Source organism: Cryptomeria japonica, chromosome 11 (assembly GCF_030272615.1).
Source record: "Cryptomeria japonica chromosome 11, Sugi_1.0, whole genome shotgun sequence".
NCBI lineage: Eukaryota > Viridiplantae > Streptophyta > Pinopsida > Cupressales > Cupressaceae > Cryptomeria > Cryptomeria japonica.
The window spans coordinates 59552729-59578827 of NC_081415.1; the positions used below are offsets into that span (position 1 = coordinate 59552729).

The 26099-nt window shown below is 37.7% G+C and overlaps 1 protein-coding gene across 5 annotated transcripts in view; it reads left to right on the forward strand.

The window, feature by feature from the left end:
• The first annotated feature begins 11185 nt into the window (after positions 1–11185).
• Positions 11186–26099, forward strand: part of LOC131051352 (protein ACCUMULATION AND REPLICATION OF CHLOROPLASTS 3, chloroplastic) — a 190711-nt gene continuing 175797 nt past the window's right edge. For 4 of the 5 annotated variants that reach the window (XM_057985827.2, XM_057985829.2, XM_057985830.2 and 1 more), the window contains exons 1-2: positions 11186–11589; positions 19470–19546. In XM_057985827.2, coding sequence (XP_057841810.2) covers positions 11333–11589; positions 19470–19546 — 334 coding nt within the window. In that variant the 5' untranslated portion in view covers positions 11186–11332. Of the gene's footprint in view, positions 11590–19469; positions 19547–26099 lie in introns of those variants that run through there. The other variant, XM_057985832.2, reaches the window with a different exon arrangement.

Consider the following 26099-nt stretch of genomic DNA (forward strand, 5'->3'; position numbering starts at 1 on the left):
TGGACATCCGCATGCCGCACTTGAAACCCGCACCACGCAACCCACGCAAGGGAAAAGAAGAAGGAAACCCCATAGAGGTGTTAGTGTTGTTGTTGACCGTACGGGGAGGTTGCATGACCGGAACTTTAAAAAAAAAAAAACGACGACGATCAAATTGAAAAATTATTTGATGACATCTAGAGCCTGGACACTGAAAATATTGGAGTGTAGAAGAAGGGTTTTGACATCATAAAACATCACAGAAATGATGCACGCCATGGACTTTCGTGTGGTTCTGAAGGTTGTAAATTGGTGCTGGCCCTGGACGCCGCGAGGGGCGTTGCCCCTCGACCCCGTTGGGGGTGTTGGCCATAGACCCCCAGTTATTTTTGAGCTACAAAATACCATGAGAAGTGTTGTGGTTGTCCGTACTGTGAGAAAGAAGCCTGCAGCTAAGCATTGGCGGGGAAGCCATAAGCCATAGAGGGAGACGGATTTGGAGGTTGGGAACAAACAGAGTTTGAGGGAAGGCATTGTAGGTCCGTGCAGTTGTATGACACCAGGGAGTTATTTAGTTTAGTTTTTAGCCTTTGCGGAGTGTGATGGAGGATTTGAGGTGTCTGCTAGCCTTTGTGCCAGTGGGTTGTGGCCACCTCCGGGCAGGAATGGTATGCTTTGAGGAACTTGGAGTAGGTCTTGGCTGGACGTGAGGTTGCCTTGGTGGATGTAGAGAGGGCTCGGGAGGAGCTGACCACTAGGTTGGAGGTAGTACTAGTGTGAGACGTAGCTCAGCGTACCCAAGAGTTGGATGCCGAGAGGGCAACGCCGACGGCTATCGAGGACAAATTGGCTAGGGAGACAATATCATTTGAGTAGCAGTTGGTGGAGGTTGAGACTGAAAAGCGTGTTTTGTAGACAAGTTTGGTTTAGGCATATGAGGATGGTGATGTCGAAGGAAGCAATAATGGTGAAATCCGCACTTGAGCATCAAATGGTAGCAACCAAGGGTTTTCAGGCAAGGACGCAATAGGTGTATAAGTTCCAGGCTCAACTGGCATCAACAGTTCTGTTTAATGTCATCTCTATTTTGTGTTAAGTCATTTGGAGACGACTTCTTTTCTTTTGGGGGGATGATGTTGGCGACAATATTGTACGCAGAAATAAAACTAGTTAATTAAGTTGTAATTGTGTTGGTTAGTTGGCAATCGAGGGGTGGCAGTTGCAGTGCGACGGTTGGCGCTCGCACCCCCTCGGCATCTTTATATACTTCTGAATGTAACTTGTGGACAACAACAATTATGAATGGAATAATATTTGATATATTGCATCTGATATCTATGGCATTATTATTCTGCATTACGTGTTTTGTCTGTATGCTTTAAGTTATTTACCCGAGAGGGGAAACAGAGAGTGCTCGATATTCACAAAATGTGTAATGTAATAATAATCCTTCTTGTTACAATGAAAAGAAAGAACTTAACCTTTAATAGGTCAAGAAACCCTAAAAGGGAAAACCTAGGTTTGCACATAATAATCAATAAAAGAATTAATTATTATGCACCTAAAGTTAGTTTAAGTGTAAAAGAGATAAAGGGAACTTAAATAATTAAACAAATATTATTTAATTAATCAAGTAAATACCCGAATACTCTAACACCCCCCCTTAAGCTAGACTTAGGGAGAAGCTAAAACCTAGAACAGCTATTGAAAGCAGGAAAGATGGGTCTCGACAACAAGGCCTAATCAGGTACCCAAATACAATGAAATCTCTATGAACTGGAGAAATAGAGAAAATCATGTGGGAACAAAACTCTACTCCAAAAAGAGATGAAAAAGAACACCACTGAAGCATGAAGAACCTACAAACACTGTCGAAGAATAACTGCTGATCTGAAGAACCTCCACTGAAATAGAACATGACCAGGTAGAGAAGACTGTAATCTGTATGAGTGCCCTCAAATAACACTACTCAAATTAGATGGCAAACAAGGCAAACAACTGAAATCGAAGATACAGATGGCATGAGAAACCAAAGCCTGAAGAGCTGATCAATCGAACCACGGAATCATTAGAACCAACAGGACAAACCTCCCCATAATGTTGAAGAGGGAGAGGGACATGTACACTGAAAAGAACGCCCAACAAGAACTACATGACGAAGAACCAGGAACATCAAAGGCGCAGAGACAGTACACAATATTGTGGAAGGAACACTCACTTGACACAAAGCACGAGGCGAATGTTGTGGAAGGAACACTCATTGAACAAAGGTGGATGGCAAACAAGGCAAACATCAACCCCCTCATGGCACTTTATAAGTAGTCATGTACAACAAGGCACAAGATGTGCAAGATCCCAAGTAAACAATGCATGATGGCAGCTTCTCTCAGCGCGTTTGCATAAATACAAGCTATAATGATAAGAAGACTGGAAATAGAAAGGAGAACCAAAATAGAGACACCCTACTCAGAGAAGAGATCCCAGGACCTGAAACAACCACGATATCCACGAGAGTGCTGAAAAGCAAAAAATTGAATAAAATATGTATGGAGCAGAATATGGAAATTAAACTCATATGGCTAGAAAGTAAACAACACACGCTTTCCAAAAATATAAAGTTTTCGAAAAACGGAGTTCGGATGCTCATTCTACGTCCCCTGGAGTGCAAAAAAGAGACCTCATTTTGATTGGAAAAAAACATAGTCAAACAACAAAATTGGATAAAATTACCATCATGACGAGGTCCGACTCGGAACCAGCTTTCTGACGCCTATTTGTTTTCGAAAAAATGACTCCGTATGCCTAAGATATGGCCAAAAAACCAAACCCCCTTCCAAAACAAGAGGAAGGGGTAGTCTGGTGGTTGTTCGGGCGGAGGTGGCCAGTGAGCGGCGCACTGGTGGCGGGCTGGTGGCGCTCCGGTGGTGGTCGAGTGGAGCTCTGGTGGCCGGGGGTTTGCAGCAGTGACCGGGCGGCAGATTCCGGCGAGGCCAGAGGGAGGCCGGCGGTGGCGAGGTTGGGCCGAGCCACAGGGAGGCCGACGGCGACGGGGCTGTAGGGAGGCCGACGGTGGCGGGAGACAGTGGAGTGGGTTGGGCGGCGGCCGGGGAGTAGTGGCGGCCGGGGTTGCAGCGGCGACAGTGTGGAAGGCAGTTGGGATGTAGCGTCGGGCGGCGGGCTGGGGCTGAGCTGCCGGTGGATCAGCGGGGGCCGGAGGAGAGTTGTCGGCGGTGGCCGGAGGAGAGCTGGCCGGCGGTGCAGAGGGCGGCGGGGAGCTCCGGCAGGGAGGCAACGACCGTGCTAAGCGGGGCAGGGCAGCAAAGCTGGCCGAGCCACGCGGGGGCCGCTGGGGCGGTCGGCGGGAACGGAAGCCGGGCCCGACAGGGTCTGCAACAAGGTAGGGGCCCCACGGTACCCTGCGTACCGTGGGGACCCCAAAAAAAAAATTTGCCAAATTTTTTTTTCAAAAAATCAAATTTCGGCCTGCATGCCGTAAAAATGCATTTTTTTTTGAATTTTTCTCGATTTGCGTGCTAAGGTCGTACAACCTGGATCTGAGAAAAAAATACTCCCAGAGGCTCAGGAACCAAAATAGGTCAAATTTTATACGACCATAGGGGTTTTTGGGCCTTCTGAGCACAATGGTGAGGTCCGTTTAGGCCCAAAGTGCTCAGAAAAAATCCTATACCTAGGTGCATAAAAAAACTTTTTGAAACCCCAGATCTGCTTCCAATACAAAAATTCTCAAAACAAGAATAGGTAGCTGCAGATCTGATGCTCTGATACCATGTTGAAGTTGAGAAAATACAACACCACAGGAGCCCAAATGATCTCTGCAAGCTGAAAAACCTGTTACAAGGAGAAGCAAGGAAGCAAATCACAGAAGAAAGAAATACATAGAAAATATGCTCAAAAAGAGAGAGCTCAATATTCACCAAATGTGTAGTGTAAAAAACCTTCTTCTTGTTACAATGAAAAGAAAGAACTTAAACTTTAATAGGTCAAGAAACCCTAAAAGGGAAAACCTAGGTTTGCACATAATAATTAATAAAAGAATTAATTATTATGCACCTAAAGTTAGCTTAAGTGTAAAAGAGATAAAGAGAACTTAAATAATTAAACAAATATTGTTTGATTAATCAAGTAAATACCCAAATACTCTAACAATAATTTTACAAATAAAGGGTTGATCACTATGGCCCTATAATTGACAGGATCATTAACATCACCATTCTTAAGAAGAGGTATCACTAGACTAGTTGAGATTGAGAATCCTTCTTAAATATTCTCATAGTGTATGGTGCGAGAATTCTCTCACCTAATTATTAATACTTGTCTTAACCTCCAAGGTGAATTTTTTTGCTATGTTGACGAAGGGGGGTTCAACATTTGATTATTGCTCATAAAGTTGTCTTGCATATTCAAACCATTGATTAGATGTAATGCTATTTTTAGTTTGATTCTTTCTTGGTTGAAGTTCCTTCTAAAATAGCTTTAGGTTCTTCTTTCTTAGATAGATTAGCTTCCCACACCTTGTATTCATGAATTCAACTGCTTTCTTTATTAAAATCTACTTGTACAACTTGATATCTATTTTCTTCTTGTGCGAGGCTTTCAAAGTTCTCCTTACAATTTTACATTTATCTTCAAACCAAACATTAATCAAAATATGTATATTTTTAAATTTTTAAATTTTTACTCTCTTGCATTTCCCAAATATTCCTTAAATAAAATTGGCTCTCATAACCGTGAAAATTTGAAAAATGAGTTTCCTCCTCCTTTACGCCAAAGACGTATTACACTCACGTAATGGATGGAAAAATGTCCATTAATAAAAACTAAAAGCATTTAATTTGATGTGTTGGTGACACTTAAATGTATGAAAAATAATTTTATTTTATTTTATTTATTTTCGACTCTCAACTACCACTCACTATGAGTTAAACTAATCAATCAATTATGTCTATCTCCATCATACAATCAACTAACTTTGTTATTATTTCAATCTAATATTATAATAAAAAATATAATAATATTTTAATAAGATATTAATTACAATATCATTAAATAATAATAATTTAATATTAATTACAATATTACAATCTAGGTGAAAAATGAACAAATATAATATAAATTTTTTCTAAAGGACCAAGAACCAAAATTAGCCCATTTTCAAGTTCTTTTCCATTTTGTTTATTCACACTCCTTATTAAATACCATTATGTTTCTACCTCTCTCTTGCTGCAAAAAATGCACATCCTCTCTTCTCGCTCTTCTTAGGACACCTTCCATAGGTGAGTTTCTCATTTCAAATCTTTATGAGGCAACTTTTCAGTGACCCTCTTGTTAGCAACGAGCTCTTCTATTTTTTCCATGATTCCTTCTATGATGCCCATATTTGAATCGATGTTTTCAAATTCTCCTATTAGTTTTTATTTTCCTTTATCCTCGGTTTGGACAATTTGTTTTTCATTTTGAGATATCTTATTACATATCTTTGTATTACTGTTATTCATCTTTCCTAACGTTATGTTCCTAATGACAGTGAATAAAATTTACCCGCAGGCATCGCAAGCTCACAGGACACACAGATTGATTGAGAGGGCATGCAGGCATTGCAAGCTCTTGGGTTTTGAAGGCACGCAGACAGACATTTGAGAAGACAAGCATACAGGGTTCGCCTCTCTCTAGGTGATTTGTCGGCAACTTTGAAACATGGAGGGGAGTAGTGGGACCAAGGTCGACACCATACAAACTATTCTACATGAACTGAGAGCTTTCAAGAAGGAAGGCACAAAAGGCAGAGAACGACTGAGGGTCCCACTAGCCTACAACAGAAAGAACGACACAGAGACAACACTTAACAATGCATAAGGTCCCACAGGCCCACAAAACAGGTTTTCATGTTGCCTTTTCCCTTTTCCTCTCCACTTTAAAAAAAAAAAAAGAAGAGAAAAGGTTATTTTATCTTTTGTTTGCAATAAAAAGCAAAACTGGCAAACCCCCCAAAACTGTGAAATCCACTTAATAAAACAAAGTATATCTTTTCATGGGAGGTAGCCAAGAGTGTGAGAAGGAAAACACACATTTGGCATATCAGGGTTCTACCGCAGGAGGGTTACAAATTTCAAACACAAGTAGATTGGAAGGAATGGAATGCACACTGAACAAGAAAAAAGGGACAAAGGAACCTTCGATACAACTGCAAGAGTTGTCAAATCTTCCAGGTCAAGAAAAATTGAAATACACATGGAATCACTCTCTGAAATGGCCAAATGTGGGGATTACTTCTTACCCTATTATCCCAAGGGGAAGTTTAACGGGAAGTTGGGATTCTTTGGTAACAAGATCCCCTCAGGCACATCCAATGAAATTGGTAAACATGGAAGAAAACTTGATATATGTAAATGTTAAACAATATAAAGGGATCCTCAAATGCAGACATATCAGGAAAGTAAGACAAACACGAAAGAAAAAATTTACTATGATTTTATCAAAGATGAATAACAATAATACAAAGATATGTAATAAGATATCTCAAAATGAAAAACAAATTGTCCAAACTGAGGATAAAGGAAAAGAAAAACTAATAGGAGACTTTGAAAACATCGATTCAAATATTGGCATGATAGAAGGAATCATGAAAAAAATAGAAGAGCTCGTTGCTAACAAGAGGGTCACTGAAAAGGTGCCTCATAAACTCTATAGTCCCGCATCCACACCACTAACATGGTCACCAGAGTTATATGTGGAGGAGCTTATGAGAATGAAAAAGAGACTCAAAGTCCTAGAAACAAAGGGGATGTATGAAGATTGTAGGGTTAAAGCAATTATAGAGGTCAATTGCAAGCTGGAAAAGGAAAATAAAACACTACAGGAACAAATATTAAATCTGCAGAATAGCATGGAGAGGGGACAACAAGATTTGGTCACATTAAAACATGAAATGGACCAACTAAAACTAGTTGGAAACAAGAAGCCATAAATGGAGGGGGGGGAGGACTTAATGCAAATAAAGATGATCCAAACAACATTAGTTGATGGAAACAAAAGAAAATCAGCTAAGAGACAAGATAGAAGAGGCCAAATCATGGACACAACTGGTAAGTGGATCATCAAATGAGCAGAAAGTAATCATTGAAAAACAAATCAAAAGACAAATAAGGGAAGAAAAAGATAAACAAAGCAAAGTTGCAAATCTTATAATTAAAGGTTTGAGGGATTTTGGGGAGAAAGAGAGAACCAACATTCTTGCAAGAGACTTTCTTAAAGATAAGCTGAAGTGGACATGACATATCCAACAAGCAAACAAGATTGGAAAGAGGATAGATGGAGGGAGAGATAGACATGTTAGAGTCACCTTGAAAAACTTAGAAGATAAGAACTTGAATCTAAAAAACAGAGGGCTACTTAGAGGTACACACATTTATTTAGATGAAGATCTGACCTTTGACCAAGAAGAAAAACAAAGGAAAGAATGGGAGAAAGTGAAAGTCGCAAGAAATGAGGGAAAGTGGGCATGGCTGAAAAACGGGAAAGCCAAAATCAATGATCATTTTTCAAACAAGAAATAGGGATTAGGGGCCCCACATGCATACTTAAATATTGTAAGTTGGAATTGCAGAGGATATCCATGGAGAAGAGGACCTGGATTGGGGCCCATAGCAAAAGGAAAAGACATTATCATTCTTACAGAAATGCATGAACATGATGGCTGCAAATTTCCAGATTTTGAGGGACATAAAAAAGTATTAGTATGGAACAAAGGAAGTGATGCAAGCAAAGGTCATGGGGGGGTTACTGCTCTAATAGATGAGAAGTGACATGGAACAATACTAGTTGAAAAAGAAGATACAGACAAACAATACATATGGCTGCAAATCATAGAAAATGGGGTAACTTTTAAATTGGCTGCTTGCTACTTTGCTCCGAAAAATTCAAAGTTTTATAGGAAAAGGAATTTGGACAACGAAGATTCGTATGCTTCACTAAAAAAAGATCTCTATTTTTAGCACACTTGGAGACATTATGCTAATTGGTGACTTTAATGCAAGAACAAGTAATAATCAGTCCCTCTAGTTGAACAATGAAGAAAAAGGGGAAAACAACCCTCTATGGTTGGGGGAAGGTGGTGGTCAATATTGGGAAAGAACTTCACGAGATGGTATTGGCAATGTAATTCAGTTTGGGGCAAAATTATTTGGGCTTTGTAGTTTGTTTGACATGGTTATATGCAATGACATGATAGTTTGGTCAAGATGGGGGGGTATCACGTGCAAAACTCATAATGGTCAAAGTGTGGTAGACTATGTGATTTGCTCCCAGACTTTTATATCTAGAGTGTTGGAGTTTGATATTGGGGACAACCCTATTGAGATGAAATCCGATCATTTACCTCTTCATGTTAAACTAAGCATTTCTCCGAGCAGTCAACACAATAAAGGAGCCCAAGACATGCAAAAGAAAACCCTTGCCAAGGGTAAAGTCATCATAAATTAGGAGAATAGAGAAATCTTTAGTGTTTCCCTTAAGCAACATTTCAATGATTTAACTAATAACATAGAGGATAAAGCAATCGATGGAAGGAGTGTCCACATTCACAACAGTTCGCTAATCCTGATAATTCATAAGACTCTAGGTGCATGCAAAAGGTCTCACCCCAAGCAAGGGGTTGCAATCACTTTTCCATCAAATTTGTGGTATGATGAAGAATGAAAAGCAACCAAGAGATCGCTAAAAGACAGTGGAATGGACAGGGAACAAAAGAAAAAATATGAAAAATTGGTGCAGTCTAAAAAAGCAGAATTTGCAAATGAAAGAAGGAAAAAACTAATCTCTCTTAGGAAACATAATCCCAAAGGTTTTTGGAGGGAATTGCAACAAAAGAGAAGGAAAATTGACAAGAATATCTCAGATGCCAAATGGTTAGAGTATGCTAGGGTCCTTTATGAAAGGATTCATGAGAAGAACCTCCCACCCGTGGTTAACACATCCATGGAGCTTTTCACAGTAGATGATATTAAGCAAGGAAAAAATTTAGCAAGTGGTAAAGCACAAGACATAGACGGTCTACAGACTGAATTTTTAAAATGGGGGAGCGAAAATATTGCCCCTCACATACAAATAATTTTCAATGATGTCAATTGAGATGGTTTTCCAAAGGAGTGGACAACTAGTGTGGTTATCCTGCTCTTCAAAAGTGGGATATTAATGATCCATCTAACTACCACACAATTATGATTAACCCCCTCTTTGTCAAGATCTTTGGGAGCATGATAGAACAAAGGATCAACAATTGGGCAGAAAATGAAGGAAAAAGGGCAAAAGGACAAGGTGGCTTTAGGTCTAGACATTCTACTATTGACCACTGCATCACCCTTAGACACTAGATAGAAAAAAATTGGGATACTCAAGGTGAAGAAGCTTATTGTTGTTTTGTAGACTTTAAGAAAGCTTTTGACACGATACCTAGAGACAAACTATGGCATAGAATGGAAGAATTAGGTGTCCCAGATGAATATAGAGCGACTGTCCATAGACTTTATGAGAAGGTTAGTGCGAAAATTAGAACAAGCGAAGGTATGTCAAAATGCTTTGGTAGTGACATTGGAGTTAAGCAAGGTTGCCCTCTATCTCCTACACTCTTTGGTCTATACATTGATAAGTTGGAAGCATGGTTAAACAAAACAAATGGAGATGGTATTCATTTGGTAGGTAATGTGGTGAAACTACTCTTATATGTAGATGATCTTAGACTAATCTCAAAAACAACTCATGGTTTAAGAGAACATCTGAAGGCCTTAGAACACTTTTGTCAGGAGGTTGGAATGCAAGTGAACATCTCCAAGACCAAAATCATGATTTTCTCATTGTGTAGAAAAGATAAGCAAATTACCTTTATCTTTGAAGACAACCCACTAGAAATTGTAAAAGAATACAAGTATCTTGGGATTGACTTCCACTATAAGCTCAATTGGGAGACTTGTAGAACAAAAAGGATACCAGGAGGTTGGAAAACCTCATACTTACTCCAAAATAGGTGTAGAAAAGATGAGCTTTGGGATTGGAAAACCAAGAAAATTCTTTTTGGTTTGCTAGTTACACTGGTTGTCCTTTATGGTTGTGAAGTGTGGGGAAGCAGCATGTCAAACTGCAGTTGGAGACAACTAGAAAGAATCCAAAAGCATCTTATAACCAACAATCTCAAAGTTAAATCCATAGTTCCATATGAAATCCTTTTGGCTGAAGCAGGAACTTTCCCATTGGAGGCATCGACAATAATTCGGCTAATAAGCTATTTAAAGAAGGTTGAAAACATGGATAACCATCACTGGCCCAAAATGGTTATGGAGGGGGTGCTAAGTTGTAGGAAAAAAAACGTGGATGAAGCAGAACAACAAATGGTTGAACAAGTGGGGCGTCAATTTGCAAGAATGTCCTAACACTAATGATGAAATAAAAAGTTATGTGATCGATAAATTTAGGACTGCCATGTGGACAAATCAGATTGGGTGGAAAAAAACATACTATATCAAAGAGTTTAACCCAACAAAACATCATGGTGAAAAAACATATCTAGGGGCAACTATTAAAGGGAAAGCGAGGATGTTGGTTGTACAATTGAGGACGGGATCACATCATCTTAGATGTGAAACCGGTAGGTGGAAGATGCCCAAAGAATCTCGGGAAGAAAGAGTTTGCATTTTCTGCAATAAGGGAGCAGTGGAAACAGAATGCCATTTCATCATGGAATGCACGACTTATGAGGATATTCGCAATCAGTACAAAGATAGTTTGAAGGTTGACAACATGCATCAACTTTTTGAAGAAGATTGGATTAATCAGACATCCAACCTACTAGTTAAGATTAATAACAGAGGATCCGACATGGAACAAAGTTTCAAGAGAAATTAAAGTTGGATTCCTTGGTCCCATAGACTGTTTAGTCTTGTAAACGTTATTAAAATCTTTCATTCACTCATTCAATGATGCCATGTAGTCCTCAAATGAACAAATAAAATTTTAGTCTTTCCTCAAAATTTTATTTTCATCATATTCCCAAGTATGATTATTCTCACCAAAATTCAATCACATAAACAACCTTCATCAAGATATAATAACAAAAAGATCGAAGTGATAACCCCGCCACGGGATCTCTTAAAAAAGCCGAGGAAGCCCAAGTACTTCATAATTAAACAAGAAACATAATTTTTTAACGTCGTCAGCGAAAATCGACATGGCAATATTATCTTGCAGATAAATCTATTCATTTAAATACGCTGTTTTAGATTGTCCTATTTTCTAACACGGTCCTGGATGGCAATTTGTCCGGAAGAAAATTAAACTGACATCCATGGCTTCCACGTCGTATAGAATGGATTTAGTAAGAGGCAACTTTTTATCTGTAAACAGCAAACTATGCAGTACGCGGGCTTGCCCTATTTCAATCTCTGTAAAACCCATGTTTACTAGATGCTGCCATCAAGCAGGGGAGTCAGAAAAAAAGAAGAACAAGTCACTGAAAGTTGTGGGTCTTGGGAGCAAAAGAAATGCCATATTGGATTTTTGCCTGGATTCACCTCTTCTTCAATCATCATCTGTTGAATTCTGGTAAATTTGTTTGTTCTTATATGGATTAAACTTAACACATATGTTAGAAAGGTTTTATTTATTTTGGTTTTCAAGTGTTTTAAGTTCTTATTTTCATTGAGATAATGTTCTGGTGGATATCTGTTGGCATTTGTCAGTGCCCGGGTTTACATGGGTTCGAGCTATAACATTCATACATGGGTATAAATATCACGTGCTATAGAAACTTTGTTATTAGTCCTCACAATTCATCATTGGATGCTTTTCAGTGAATTTGGAATTTGAATTTTATATGAATCTGGCTAGAAAGTTCATTTTGGGCATTGTGAGCTTATAATCGGAAAAATATTGTTATTAGCATTCAGAAAATTCATTGATTGATGCCTCGGACCGAAGTTCAAATTTAAACTTTTAACGGGTTTGAACTAGTCGAGTTCATATTATCTTTGTTAGTAGCATTCTCATTCGATAGATCGATCCAGATGAGTCAATGTGAAGTGTCAGTTAATATGGGTCTAGGTTTGAACTGAACTAGTTAAGCTTAGGCAAAAGGGTCATACAACTTAGCAGCTTTGAAAGATACCAGTTTATAATGATAGAAAATCTCAATAGCAGACTGATAACAAAATATGGGTTAATGGTTCCCAGTTGCACACAATTATCACAGAATAGAAATTAACACATCAATGTGGAAAGATTCAGTGATTACCATCTATATGCTCATATCAAATATTGTTGTCTACAGCATAAACCAAACTTCTGCAATAGCAGTCTATGCACTAACATTCCAAAGTTTACAAACAGATTTTTCCTGAATGAACAGACTGTTATATTAACAGAGTAAGCACATATGAAAACCAGATCTGCAGTAATGTTCAGATTCTGTTATGTTTGCATACTCGTAACATTGTAGACTTAGCAGACTTGTCTGGTCCCCGCTACAAATTCTCCTCGCTGGATAATACTCCTTCCAGGTACGCTCCTTCTACAGACTTACTGATATGTGTGATGCGGAATCTGACTGGACTAGCTCAGATGTATATAGGTGTAGCTAGCTTAGGGAACCAACTATCTAGGTGTCTTAGAATGGTGCCAACAACTCCTATGTGAGGCCACTTGGGTCAGGGCAACACAACTTTAGGTACCTTAACATTTAAGTAAAGTGTGACTTATACTTTAAGTTATATTTCAAGTAGATATTGGTAGGATGTTTGAGAGTGGTTTTAAATTTCTATGAATTATAATGCAAATTCTAGGTTTTAGAAGATCTTATAAATTTTCAGACTTAGTCGAATTTCAGTAAGCAGCAAACTCCTATCAGCATTCTCTCGCTCTCTCTATCTTACTCACTTTATTTGCCCTGAACTCTAGACCCATCTCTCTCCCTATTACGCTTCCTCTATCCCCTCTCTCTATCTCACTCTCTCCTCTCTCCCCCAATATCTAGACCTATCTCTCTACCCCTATCTCTCACCCTCAGACCCTCATGAGGGGTGCCACACTCAACCTCATTATGGTGTAGCCCCCAAACCCCAATCAAACTATAAGTCAAAGCAAGTAATAGCTCAATGATGAATCATGATCATAAAAATCTACACAATACATATCCCTTGTTGCAAATCAATGCATATTCATAGTTAAAAAATATTAAGGCTGCTAGCAACATCATCTAGGACCTACCTTAAATGTCTTTTTAGGAAGGATGTAGGCTCCTCTAAGCTATAGATTTCTAGTCAGTGTTTTGATATTTATTTGGAACTTTTGATGTCATGTATTTCATATTCCACAAGTTTTGTATACATTTGACAATATTTATATATCTAAGTGTGCTATTTCCTTCCGCTACAATTTGCGTTTATACATATGTGATCGATGTATACTTGTGTATGTGATCAAATTAGCTTCTATTTGATAATGTTATTGTTTCTTTAAGATTTATTTAATAAAGGGTGCATGAAATAAATTTTAAATCCTTGAAAATTTCTAAATTGGTTTTTTTTCACTTTGTCGAGTCTTTACTGAGCCCCAAATCTCAAGTTGAGTCATGCTTTCCGAATCTGAGTCTTGTAACTTTAGTTTTAACTTTCACCACTTTTCTTATTGACTAGCATCAACCCATTAACGAGAGAAATAGGACATCTTTATAGGGCCTATGCTCTATAAAAATTCTAGATATAAAGTGTTTCAAATTATATCCAAGCTCTAGAAATCATGGATGTCATGTCCTTTTTCTGATTGAGTCATCATATGAGGACCCTTGAGCCTATTTCCATGTTTTCCAATGGGTAAAGGGTAAGTGCCAGGGAAATATTTTATAATAAGAGGGGGTCTTTTGTACATTAGGTGTTCAAAACTCACATCTACCAAAATTCAAACTATGTTCTTAAAATCTCTTGGAGGATGCTAAATACATCTATGACAACTTGTAAGTGTATAATACTATAAAGAGTTTTTATTGTAAAATAATATGATGAGAAGAAGTTAGTTGTAGACTTTGTTAGCCTTTTAATTTGCATCTTTCAGTGCAACATAAAATAGGCTAGATGTGTGGTAAAATCACTCTTCAAATTAGAAAGAGAAGCTCTCTATAAATTTAAAATAATCTATAATTGAATAATATGTCCTTGCATTTTACAAATTTTGTAATGATTTTTTGGGATGGTTCATGTTCATGTTGAATAAAATGTAAATGCATATCTTGTATGGTTTGTGTAGCTTAAAAGGTTGAAATGCTCTTTCAACACAAGGCGTGGAAGATGGTTAAGAACTTTTACCTTTATTAAATCTTTTGGAGGTTGTACTTTCATAGCTGAAATGATTATTCGTTGTTCAATAATTACAAAAGGAGGTGAAAGCTCCTTAAATAGAGATTATAAGAGGATCTTTCCATAACGAAAAATGATCTACAATAGAAACACAAAAAGAAACATACTAAAAAAAAACTAACTACAAAAGGGAAAGACCTTAACGGAATGAACATTATAGAAACACTACAAAATTACTTTAATACCCTCACTTAATGGTCATTCTACTAACTACCCTATAAAAAACTTGACATAATCTGCAGGTCATTTGGCCACAAACGCATTGAAGGCTGCCTCCTCCTCCTCCTTAGAATGCTTCATGACATGAGCCTGTTGCTGAGACCCTCCCTGGTTCTATAGAACTTCTAGATATGACCAAGTTTACCATAATCCTTCCAACATGATGTTGGGTAACAAAGCCATTCCTCCCTTTATCCCATAGAAACGAGACTCGGACTCGGCGTGGACTCGACAAGGCTGACCTGAATCGGGACTCGGCAAAAAGATTGATAGGACTTGGCAAAACTCGGCAAAAAACCAGTTTCTAGTGAGTTTTGCCTAGAGTGAGTTCCTGGAGAGTCCTGAGTCCCTGAGACTCGGCTAGGGTCACTCGGCTCGGGACTCGCCAGGACTCGGAGAGTCCTAGAACTATGCTTTATCCAGAGACACAAAGATTTGCTTTTCAAAACTTGTGCAAAAAACCCATCATGATTTTTTTTGGAAAAAATCAGAAAACCCAGAAAATAGGAACACTTTAATGACTTTTTGTGGAAAAAATCAGAAAACCCTCCGGCATAGAAAGAACCCATGATTTTTGTGTGAAAAAATTGTGCAAAATACAAACAGAATAACCACATTTTTTGATGAGGAAATCGTGCAAAACCCTCTATGATTTTTTGTGGAGAAAGATCAAAAAACCCATCCGTGATTTTTGAGGTGAAAATTGTATAAAACCCCCTAGTCTGTTCAAAAGCTTTACTCATGGGCATCATCAGCAATAAATAAAAATAAAAACTCTCTGATTTTGGTGGAAAAACTCAAGCAAAACCCTTCCATGATTTTTTGTGGAAAAAAATCAGGAAACCCACGAATTTTTTTACTAAGTTTTTTTGCCAAAAAAGAACTTATGCTCAAATACCATGAAATGGTAATTCGTTGTTTGATATTTACAGAAGGAAACTAAATCTCCTTAAATAGAGATTACAAGAAAATCTTCCCATAACAGAAATGATCGAGAATAGAAACACAAAAAAGAAACATGCTACGAAAGGGAAAGATCCTAATTGAATGACCATTATAAAAATACTACAAAATTACTTTAATAATAGCTGCAATCTTTTTTTCTTGTAATCTTTTTACTTTGAACTTTAAAAAATAATAGATACTTTTTTGTTTTTTTTGATTTGAGATACTTCAGGCATTCCCTCGTATTGATATTGTAGCTGACTATAGTTATAGAGTCCTATTTACCTACTTTTATCACACATTCACACAAATATAATTTCATTTGAGATACACGTGGTGAAACAAAGGAGGAAGTTTTTAATGAAGAAACTATAATTCAAGTGTTAATATAGAAAGAAAGAAATAAACTAAAGCGACTATTTAAAATTTCAATGATGGGAACACCGAACAACTGAAGTAGACAAATGGGATTTGGAAGTACAAGTGATACCAGCTAGTCAAGAGTGACAAAGGTAGGTTTAGATCAACCAACAGTTAAGTATCTAAAACTAAATTGAGGAAATGATAAACCCAGAAAAGACCGTGGTGAGCTCAAAGAGGTAAACCTTAGACAAGTCAAAATGTACATAAGCTAAAGGAGACAAATCATTCTAATGAGAGGAAGGCTCTTTGTCAAAGGGAGCCACCGGAAGAGCAAGGGAAAGTAACATCCTTGTTGATTGTCATGAAAGGATCAATAAAGAGTGATGTCGTGTCCCAGAAGAATTGCTTGGGGAAAGAGGGCACTACTTGGGACTAGCATAAATTGAAATCCAGTTTCAACTTCAATATTATTTTTTAAAGCCTTTATTGTATTCTGATCGAGTTAACAAAAAAGAATAATCCCCAAGTGGACATGTGTGTTTTGCAATTTTCAATCAGTCAGAAATTTTAAATTTGTTTTGCTTCCTTTCAGATAAATTATTTTTTGCAGATTATGCATTCCTAGTGATTGCTACACGATTCATTCATTTAAGCACAAGAATTCTTCGTTTGCTGAGCTAGGAAAGCTAGGTTTGATCAAATTTTATCTCTTTAAAAGAATAAATAAAAAAATACTTATTATAACATGCATTTATCAAAAAAATTGCTAGAGGAGAATCTTGAATCTACCATTGACTTTTTAAGGGACTTGGAACCTTGCATCACAATCCTGTCTACGTAAAAGTGCTGATTCTTCTTGTGTGTGAATATTCTAATCAGCTTTAAACAAGTCTATATACTGCATAGACCTCCCAAAGCAGGTCTTTTCATGTAATTGCAGAAAATAATTTTGAATATATTATTGCATTACAATTATACTGCAGAAAGTTAAAATGTAAGTTTAGCGGGCCCAACAGTTGGCATTGATCTAATTTGTTACGATTCTACACAAAGAAAAGTACACTTGAATATTACCACAGGAAATCTATGCTCTAATTGAAAGATCCCTGATGGATCTCTTTTACCAATCTGCTGTAATTTTTATTTATTTAAATTGATTTTTCCTGCTTATTAATATTTTCTTTCAGAAATAGACAGAAGTTGCAGAAGGGTTGAATTCTTTTTGTATTTTGATGATTTTTCAACAAGTAAATAATGAAGTACAAGTACGTGAACAAAGTACTGAAAATGAAGTTCATATACAGCCAAAACAAATTCGATTCAAGGCAGATTTCTGAATATAAAATCAAATATTTGACCAGATGAAGATTTCCAATAATTTCAGGAAGATTACAATCAGGAATTATTCCAACCTGGATGCTGAAAGAGTAACATAACTAGGAATGAAGTTGTGGCAAGATTCCAGCCCTCCAAGTGCTGCACGTGGGAAGGAAAGTGGCTGCCAGGTACAGCCGTACGGCTGCCAAGTACACCCAACTGGTTAGAAACCCCAAAGCCCACGCTGAACTCTATCAGAATTGCTAAACCTCCAGAAAGAATGCCGTACAATCTCCAAGATGCTAATAGCTGCAAACAAATCCAAACCACTGTATTGGGGGCTACGTCCCAAACAGGCAAGGCATTGGGGTTGGCGTCCCAGATGCTGAAAAGCTCTTCCAGAGCCAAATCTCAAATCCAAGATGTAAAATGTGTAAAAGATAATCATAGAATGAAGCTCCTATCCCCTTATAACCCCTCTCAATTGCAAATCGAACCCTAATTGTCTCCAAGTGGCGTGGTCTAGTGGAAATGTTATAATTTCTTATTTTAAAGTGGTCATGTTACTAGAAAATGACCTTTTTCCCCATAGACAGAAATCCGCTCACTGAATTGCCCTGAGACCAAAGAGAAAGATTTAAAGAATTTCAAGATCTTTCCAACGAGCTATCACACAATAGGATGCGCATCCAGATGAGACCAAAAATCCCCTTATTACTCCAAAATGGCTAACAACTTAGCCTTATTTAATTATTAAACGCTAACTTAGGAAATATTAAAAATATAACCCAAATAGCCACAAAATGCCCAACTGACATTACAAACCCTAAAATCATCCTGTCACCTGTCTGTGACTGAAGTCGGAAATCAAGGATTCACTGGTAGTCTCATCCCTAAAATCTAGGGATGTTCCTAAAATTTAGGAAACAAGCCCAATCTCTTTGAAACTGAAACCATCTAAAAGGTCATGAATAACCTCACGACTGACAATTGTCATGACCTCCTAAAATTTAGGGATACCCCCTAAAATCTAGGAACTGCTCCAAACTGGCTCCGAACTGCCTGTAAAGCCAAAATCCAATCACTATATGCACTGAATGAGTCCCAATCAACCTCTGCTAGCCTACGAGACTCCAATGATAGGCCAACTCCTCCGTCTCCGATGTCCACTCTAGAAAGGGGACATGACACTAATTAAGATAAAACTATATTGAATACCTTGAAAGGGAGTGCACAATCGATTGATTTAGCATTAGATAAAATCAGATTAAACATTAAAGTTTTTACAGATGGATGTACTTGAGAAATTTCACCTTTTATGAATCTTGTCATTTTTTCAATCCTTATAAAACAGAAACAACTTCCACAATAATCATATGTTGTACATCAGTATCCTTTCTGTTGTTAGTGATGAATATAGTACCACATTAAAATATGTGTTTCCTATATGCAAGCCAAGGAGAGGTATCATTCATTTCCCTGGTCTACTAGGATCACTTTTCACCATACAATCCAGGAACCTTATCCATTAAAGCTCACTGTTTTTTAAAATACAAATATTAATGATCCATGTGATTCATTAATGCATGTTGGAAAGAATAACATAAATCAAAACATGGTATATAGCCGATTGATCAGCAAAGAATAGCATGAACGAGATTACTGGCATTTTTACTTCTACTTGGGAATCTCTTGCCTTGGTATTTCAACTAATCTGGTGGTCCATGCTTATTTATGTAGGATTTCTATGAAACAAAGGTGATGGTGGTGAAAACTGAGAGCAATTAATAATAGGCAAATGTGCATGCAATTTGTTTGACAACCAATATTTTATTGATCTGCTCTTTTATATTTTGTTAGGCTGGTGGTTCTCCATAAATGTTTATATTTTTGAACATAGAACTGGAATTCCTGTGTCTTGGACATTAAAAAGAAGTTACTTTTATTCCTAGTTTTTCTGAAAACTCCGTCTGTTGTATTTTACAACTATTAATGTTTCACAAGGAAGCTATTCAAATATTTTTATTTTCTTAGCTTTCTCTATCATCAAAACCTGCTTTCCTAAGGCATGAAGCTGACAACTTGTATTATTCGGATGAACAAAACTAGTTTTTGGTAAATTTATTTCAATGGTAAAACCGAAGTTGGGCATATTTTTGATCGTAGTTGCTTCATAAATTTTGATATGAACTATGGTTTCATAAAGTATTTTAAATTTGAATTCTGATGCAGGACTACAGGTTCAGGAAGTTCAGAAAAAGTCCAACGTTTCAGACAAATAACAGGAAAGCCTTCGTTTCCTATTGAAGGTATCTTTCTTTTATATATTGTCAGACCACGCAAAATAACTGTGGATATCCGTATTTATATAAGATCATTTTGATTTTATATGCTTAGATTTCATCCTAATTTACTCATGGAGTTTTAGTTGGATTTGCCTTTTCTATGATCATCATTAGTAGGGTAAATAACTATTTATTATTATGGATGCTGTCAAGCGATGCTTTTGATGATTAAAAGATTGCTTCCAATCCGATACATTGACTGGGAAATGGAAATTGGAAGGGCCTTAAAATCTTTTTCTGGTTTAAATGCTTGCTCATAAGGCTCAGTTCAAAGCGATATTTACTCTTATTATTGTGGGTCTAGAAAATATTCTTGAAGGCTTTTATCTCTACCAATGCTTGTTGATGGCAAGTTCTACAAGTCAATATAGCAATCGATACCAAAATCTAGAAGTAATGTAATACTTTTTTGTTGATTTGTAGCTAGGTCGGATCCCTTCTAGGGCCGATCTAGTACATAAAATGCTGAGTGGCCTGTCGGCCTTAGCATTTTAACATATCACTTTATTGTGTAAACCCTATTTTGGTCCGGCCCTATTTGGGCGATGAGTGTAACTTGTATAACTGACTGGTATATGTAACTTGTAATTAAGTGAGACTCATATTGAGTCCTACCCCAAATGAAACTTGTAATAAGCAACAATTGATGTAACTTGTGAATGGGCCTTGACCCATATTTAAAATGTAACTTGGCTCCAAAATATACAAGGCCGACCAAGGGTGATTAAGGACATAATCACCTATATAAGCAATGTAATCTGGGCGATCAAACATACAACTCAAGCATTCATTCATTCAGCGATCTACTTCTGATTAGCAGCGAATTTCTCATAAGTATCAGTGGTGAATTACTTTAGTTAGATCAGCGACCTATCACTTGGGCGAATCATCCAAGAACAGCGATTTCTTGGTTCAAGGTTGAGCGAATCATTCTCCAAGGTTGTAGAACTTGTCAAAGGGTTGGCATATTATCCTAGAGGTACCGGATAGACAGCAAACTGCACTTCAAGGATATTTTGTTCAGATTGTCTCAGATAAGTTGTGCCCTAATTGATCTATGTCTTGAGAAGACAAAGTTGTAATTTGCTTCTGTGTTTATTCTAATCTGATCTGAGATTGCTTGTTGGGTTTTTTACCTCCAAGAGGGAAGTTTTTCCAGGGTATCTTGGTGTTCTTGTGTATGTGTATTTATTTATTTCTGAGTCATGTTAATTCTGATCACTAAAATCAACATGGTATCAGAGCTTGGTTCGTAATAGTTGTGATCAGATTCATCAATTACATTCTTTTTTCAGTCTAACCTACTGCTCAAGTTCAAGTCAACATGGCTTCTTATCTTAGGGCTGAAGATAGGTTGGAAGGTTCCGCCAATTACACTTCAAGAAAGGTCAGAATAATGATGGCCTTAAATGACCTTGTTGAATATGTCGGCAAGGATGCTGTTGAACCTCAAGACGAAAAGGAGAAGGAAGAATGGAAGAAGAAGGACTACCAAGCACAAAGGATGATTATTGATTCCGTCATAGATTACATTGTGTCATCCATATCCAAGAAGAAGACCGCGAGAGAGATGCTCAACACATTGGAGAAGATGGACAAAGTCAACAACACTAGCTACATACTTTTTAAGGAATCAACTCTCTCACAACAGATTGGAGAAAGGAGAACCTGTAGCTGCTTACTTCATGAGGATCTCTGAGCTAAGGGATCAACTTTCTATCGTTGGGAAGAATGTTGAAGACAACGACTTAACTATGACGGCTCTAAATGGTCTTCCTTCTACATGGGAGCCCTTTATTCAAGGAATCAGTGCAAGAGTGGAGCTTCCTCAATTCGATCAATTGAGAGGAGATTGCATTCAAGAGGAATCTCGCTTGGCTGTGAAAGGAAAAATTACAAGTCCTCATGACATTGATCATCATGTCCTCACGGCTAAGAAGGAAGGTGGCCATTGGAAGAAGAATAACTTCAAGAGAAATAGAGATTTCAGACCCTTTGCTCCTGATTCAAGAAAGAAACCAAAGGACTTGTCTCACATCCGATGCTTCCGATGTAATGAGTTTGGTCACTTTGTAAAGGACTGTCAATCTCAGCTTGAGCAAGGAGAAGCGAACCTAAATGAAGTCTCGGAACAACAGAATAATGAAGACTTTCACTTTGTCTCCGCCTTGTCAAGCAATGTTTAGTCAGATAGTAACACTTGGCTGATTGACAGTGGTGCATCTAGACACATCACAGGCTATCGGGAGCATCTCTTAGATTTGGTGGAGAAGGAGTCCAACCTTCATGGGACTATTGGTAACAATGCTCGTTCTGTCGTAAGAGGTTTTGGCTCTACTTCCTTAAAATTAGATTCTAGTATTTCCCTTCATCTCAGTAATGTTTTGTTTGTACCTAGAATAAAAAGGAATCTAATCTCTATATCTGCTCTAGAAGATAAAGGTTATCAGGTTGTATTTTCTGAAGGAAGAGTTCTTGCATGGCCTAAGGAGTGCAACATCAAATCAGCTCGTGCCATCGGGATTAGATATGAAAGCATATACAAGCTTTCAACTCACACTTTCAATTAAGGATATAGTTGATAGATTCTTAAAACTATGATAGGAGTAAATCAACTAGTTTTTTTTTGAATCATGTGAACTTATTACTTAGACAAGGATTAAGAGGGAGTTATATATTCCCCATAATCCTCTGTAAATGTATTGTTGTTGATTATATTTAGTAATAAACATGTTGTTTTCTAACCATTGATGTTGAAAACAGTTTTATAAACAAATTGATATCTCTAGTGTTGGATTTGAGAAGTATGGCTAACCATTTGAATTCAAATCAGTTCTGAATTTATAATTGTTATATGATTATTGCAAGGATGTTCTTGATTATGATTCTATGATAGAATTAACATGTGTTCCTTGTTTCTTTGAAATATACTTTGGTCAAGAGGGAGTTTTCAGCTCCTATGATAACATTGTGTGTATCTTCCACCCTTTGCGGAGTGCAAGGTGGGACCACCCTTTGCAGAGTGCAAGGTGTTAGTTTCGTTGAGGTGTAATACCTCTTCCAACCTCTGCAGAGTGCAAGGTGATAGTTTATACTTCTCTGTAGAGAAGTTTTGAGGTGTAAGACCTCTTCCACCCTCTGCGGGCAATGCAAGGTGGATCCACCCTCTGCGAGTAGGCATGGTGGATCCACCCTTTGCGAGTAGGTATGGTGGATATCATGGAAGAAATTCCATGATGTGTTTGTTCACCCTCTGAGGGTAGCTATGGTGAATGTCATGTTGAGATGACGTTATGTTTATTTGGTTTTCATCCATGGGAGTAGCCATGGTGGTTGTATTCATTTGCATTTTTCATGGGAGTAGCCATGATGGTTGTCACTATGTGACTTGGTTATTCAGAAGGAATCCTCCCTAGCTAAGAGGGACTGTTGATTTGTAGCTAGGTCGGATCCCTTCTAGCGCCGACCTAGTACATAAAATGCTGAGTGGCCCATTGGCCTTAATATTTTGACATATCACTTTATTGTGTAAACCCTATTTGGGTCCGGCCCTATTTGGGCGATGAGTGTAACTTGTATAATTGATTCGTATGTGTAACTTGTAATTAAGTGAAACTCATATTGAGTCCCACCCCAAATGAAACTTGTAATAAGCAACAATTGATGTAACTTGTGAATGGGCCTTGACCCGTATTTAAAATGTAACTTGGCTTCAAAATATACAAGGCCGACCAAGGGTGATTAAGGACATAATCACCTATATAAGCAATGTAATCTGGGCAATCAAACATACAACTCAAGCATACATTCATTCAACGATCTACTTCTGATTAGCAATGAATTTCTCCGAAGTATTAGCAGTGAATTACTTTAGTTAGATCAATGACCTATCACTTGTGTGAATCATCCAAGAACAACGATTTCTTGGTTCAAGGCTGAGCAAAGCATTCTCCAAGGTTGCAGAACTTGTCAAAGGATTGGCATATTATCCTAGAGGTGCCAGATAGACACTCAGTGATAGCGAACTGCACTTCAAGTATATTCTGATCAGATTGTCTCAGATAAGTTGTGCCTTAATTGATTTATGTCTTGAGAAGACAAAGTTGTAATTTGCTCCGTGTTTATTCTAATCTGATCTGAGATTGCTTGCTGGGTTTTTCACCTCCAAGAGGGAAGTTTTCCCAGGGTATCTTGGTGTTCTTGTGTATGTGTATTTATTTATTTCTGAGTCAGGTTAATTCTGATCACTACAATCAACATTTTTGTGGGCAAGACTTTTAGATTAAAGACAATTGAAACTAGAAGTAATTGAGGCTAGTTCTGGTGGCAAGCCTTCAATTTTTTTTTTATAAAATCCCAATTTGGTCGTGAACTGCATAGATTAACATTTGAAATAAAAATGAGGGAAATGAAAGTGATTTTTAATGTCATCATGGTATATTCATCTAGACCTACAATTTTGAAATCACATGCAATTCTTACATCCTTTTTGGTGGTGAATTGCATAGAAAATTACAAAGAAAATAAGAGCCCTCAGTTATATTGAGAGGGGGGGGGGGGTGGCAAGGGTGAATTAGTATAACAACAAATTTTTACTTTTCGAAACTTAAACAATCGCAATAGCAATACTTTAAAAATTAATCATCCACAAATGCAAGATCTAGCAAGTAGGAACACAAGAGGAACACACAATTTACATGGAAATCCTTGTGGGAGGAAGCCACGACAAAATATTGCTTTTGTATTAGAAACCTCTTACAATATTTGTAGGCACCAACTCCCAAGAGACACCAATCCCCACAGTTGAACATCGACTCAATAGGAGATACCAATCTCCTTGAACACGAGAATTGCTGGATTATCTTCCTAATAGATGCAAACAATTATAGGTGGTTGCCAAGGAATGAGTTTTTGAATCATTGGATCCCAACAATAATTGGAGATGCTGAACTAATTTGTATGGATCCTCCAAAAATCCCTAAACACATTGTGAACCTTATTAGAAATAGCATTTGGTAGTCAAACAACCTTGAAAGTCTAGGCAACTTTGACATCCTCAGATTTGAAGGAAAAGTTGATGCATATGACATTGATGATTGAGTTGTCGAATTGGAAAAATATTTCTTTATATATGATTTCTTAGATTCAGAGAAAATCACATTTGCCTTTGTGAAAGTGTAATGTCCCCAATTTGGAGCTAAGGCAAAATTTAATAAAGAATGAGTGAATAATTAAAATAAGGCCAAAAAGCTCAAGTATTGTGCATAATATTTTAATTATTCGTTATGACTTAAGTTGGGGCCATTTTTAAGTTATAAAGTTATCTCTCCTAGGCGACTTTACTTGGGGGCCATTTAATAATTGAAACCAAAGAAACGGGACTCGGACTCGGCTTGGACTCGGCAAGGCCGACTCAGACTCGGCATCAGACTCTGCTCTAGACTCGGCTGGACTCGGGAAAGTGAAAAACTCAAGAAATTTAGAGATTTTTAAAGATTTAAAACTTGTTTCAGGCACCCTTTATTGAATACACCTTAAAGACACAATAACATCATCAAACTCGGCTCATTTGATTACATACACAAGTATACATCAATCACATAAGCATAAATGCAAATTGTAGCTAAAGGAAATAACAAACATAGATATATAAATATTGTCAAATGTATACAATATTACAAAACTCATGGAATAAAAAATCCATGTCATCATATGATCATCATCAAATGTTTCATACAAATACCAAAGGTAAATACAACTACAAGCCTATGGCTCAGAGGAGCCTGCACCCTCCGGCCCCGGCCCCCTGCGAAGGCGTCTAAGGTAGGTCCTGGATGATTCGACAGCCATAGCCGCTCCCCGTGACACCATGCCATGCACACCAACATCAAGAACATCCGTGTCACTATCTGCCTCTGAATCTCCTGTCTGTGCTCGTGCTCTCTGCTTCTCCTCTGCCATGGCTGCAGTCTCAGCCTCTATATCTACTTGATCGATCCAATCAGTGTCAGACTCGGAGCTTAAATTTTCCCTACTTCTATCGACGCAGTTTCCCCCCATATTTTTCGATGGGGGTTTGGGGGCAGCGCCCCTTGCGCGCTCCCTGTCGCGATACAGGGCGGGGTCGAGGGGCAGCGCTCTGTGAGGCCAAAAAAACTTATTATTTAATAAAGGTGTCAGGTGTTATTTTTTTATTGGCTGACATGTTGTAACCCTAATTTTTCTCATTCTCAAGCGAAGGTTGTAGTGAACAAAGACGATACCATTCATTTTAAAAAACTTTTTAAAATGTTTTTTTTGGGTCATTTTACTAACCCAGCCAGTAGCCGAGTTTGGGGCTCAGGACTCGCCAAGTTTGGCGAGTTTGAGCCAAACTCACCAACTCGGCGAGTTTGAGTTCGAGTCCCAGAGACTCGGCGAGCATGGCTCGGACTCGGACTCGCCGAGTTTAGGCGAGTCCGGTTTCTATGATTGAAACAACTTATATTATTTACCTAAGTTGCTAATGAGGAATCTT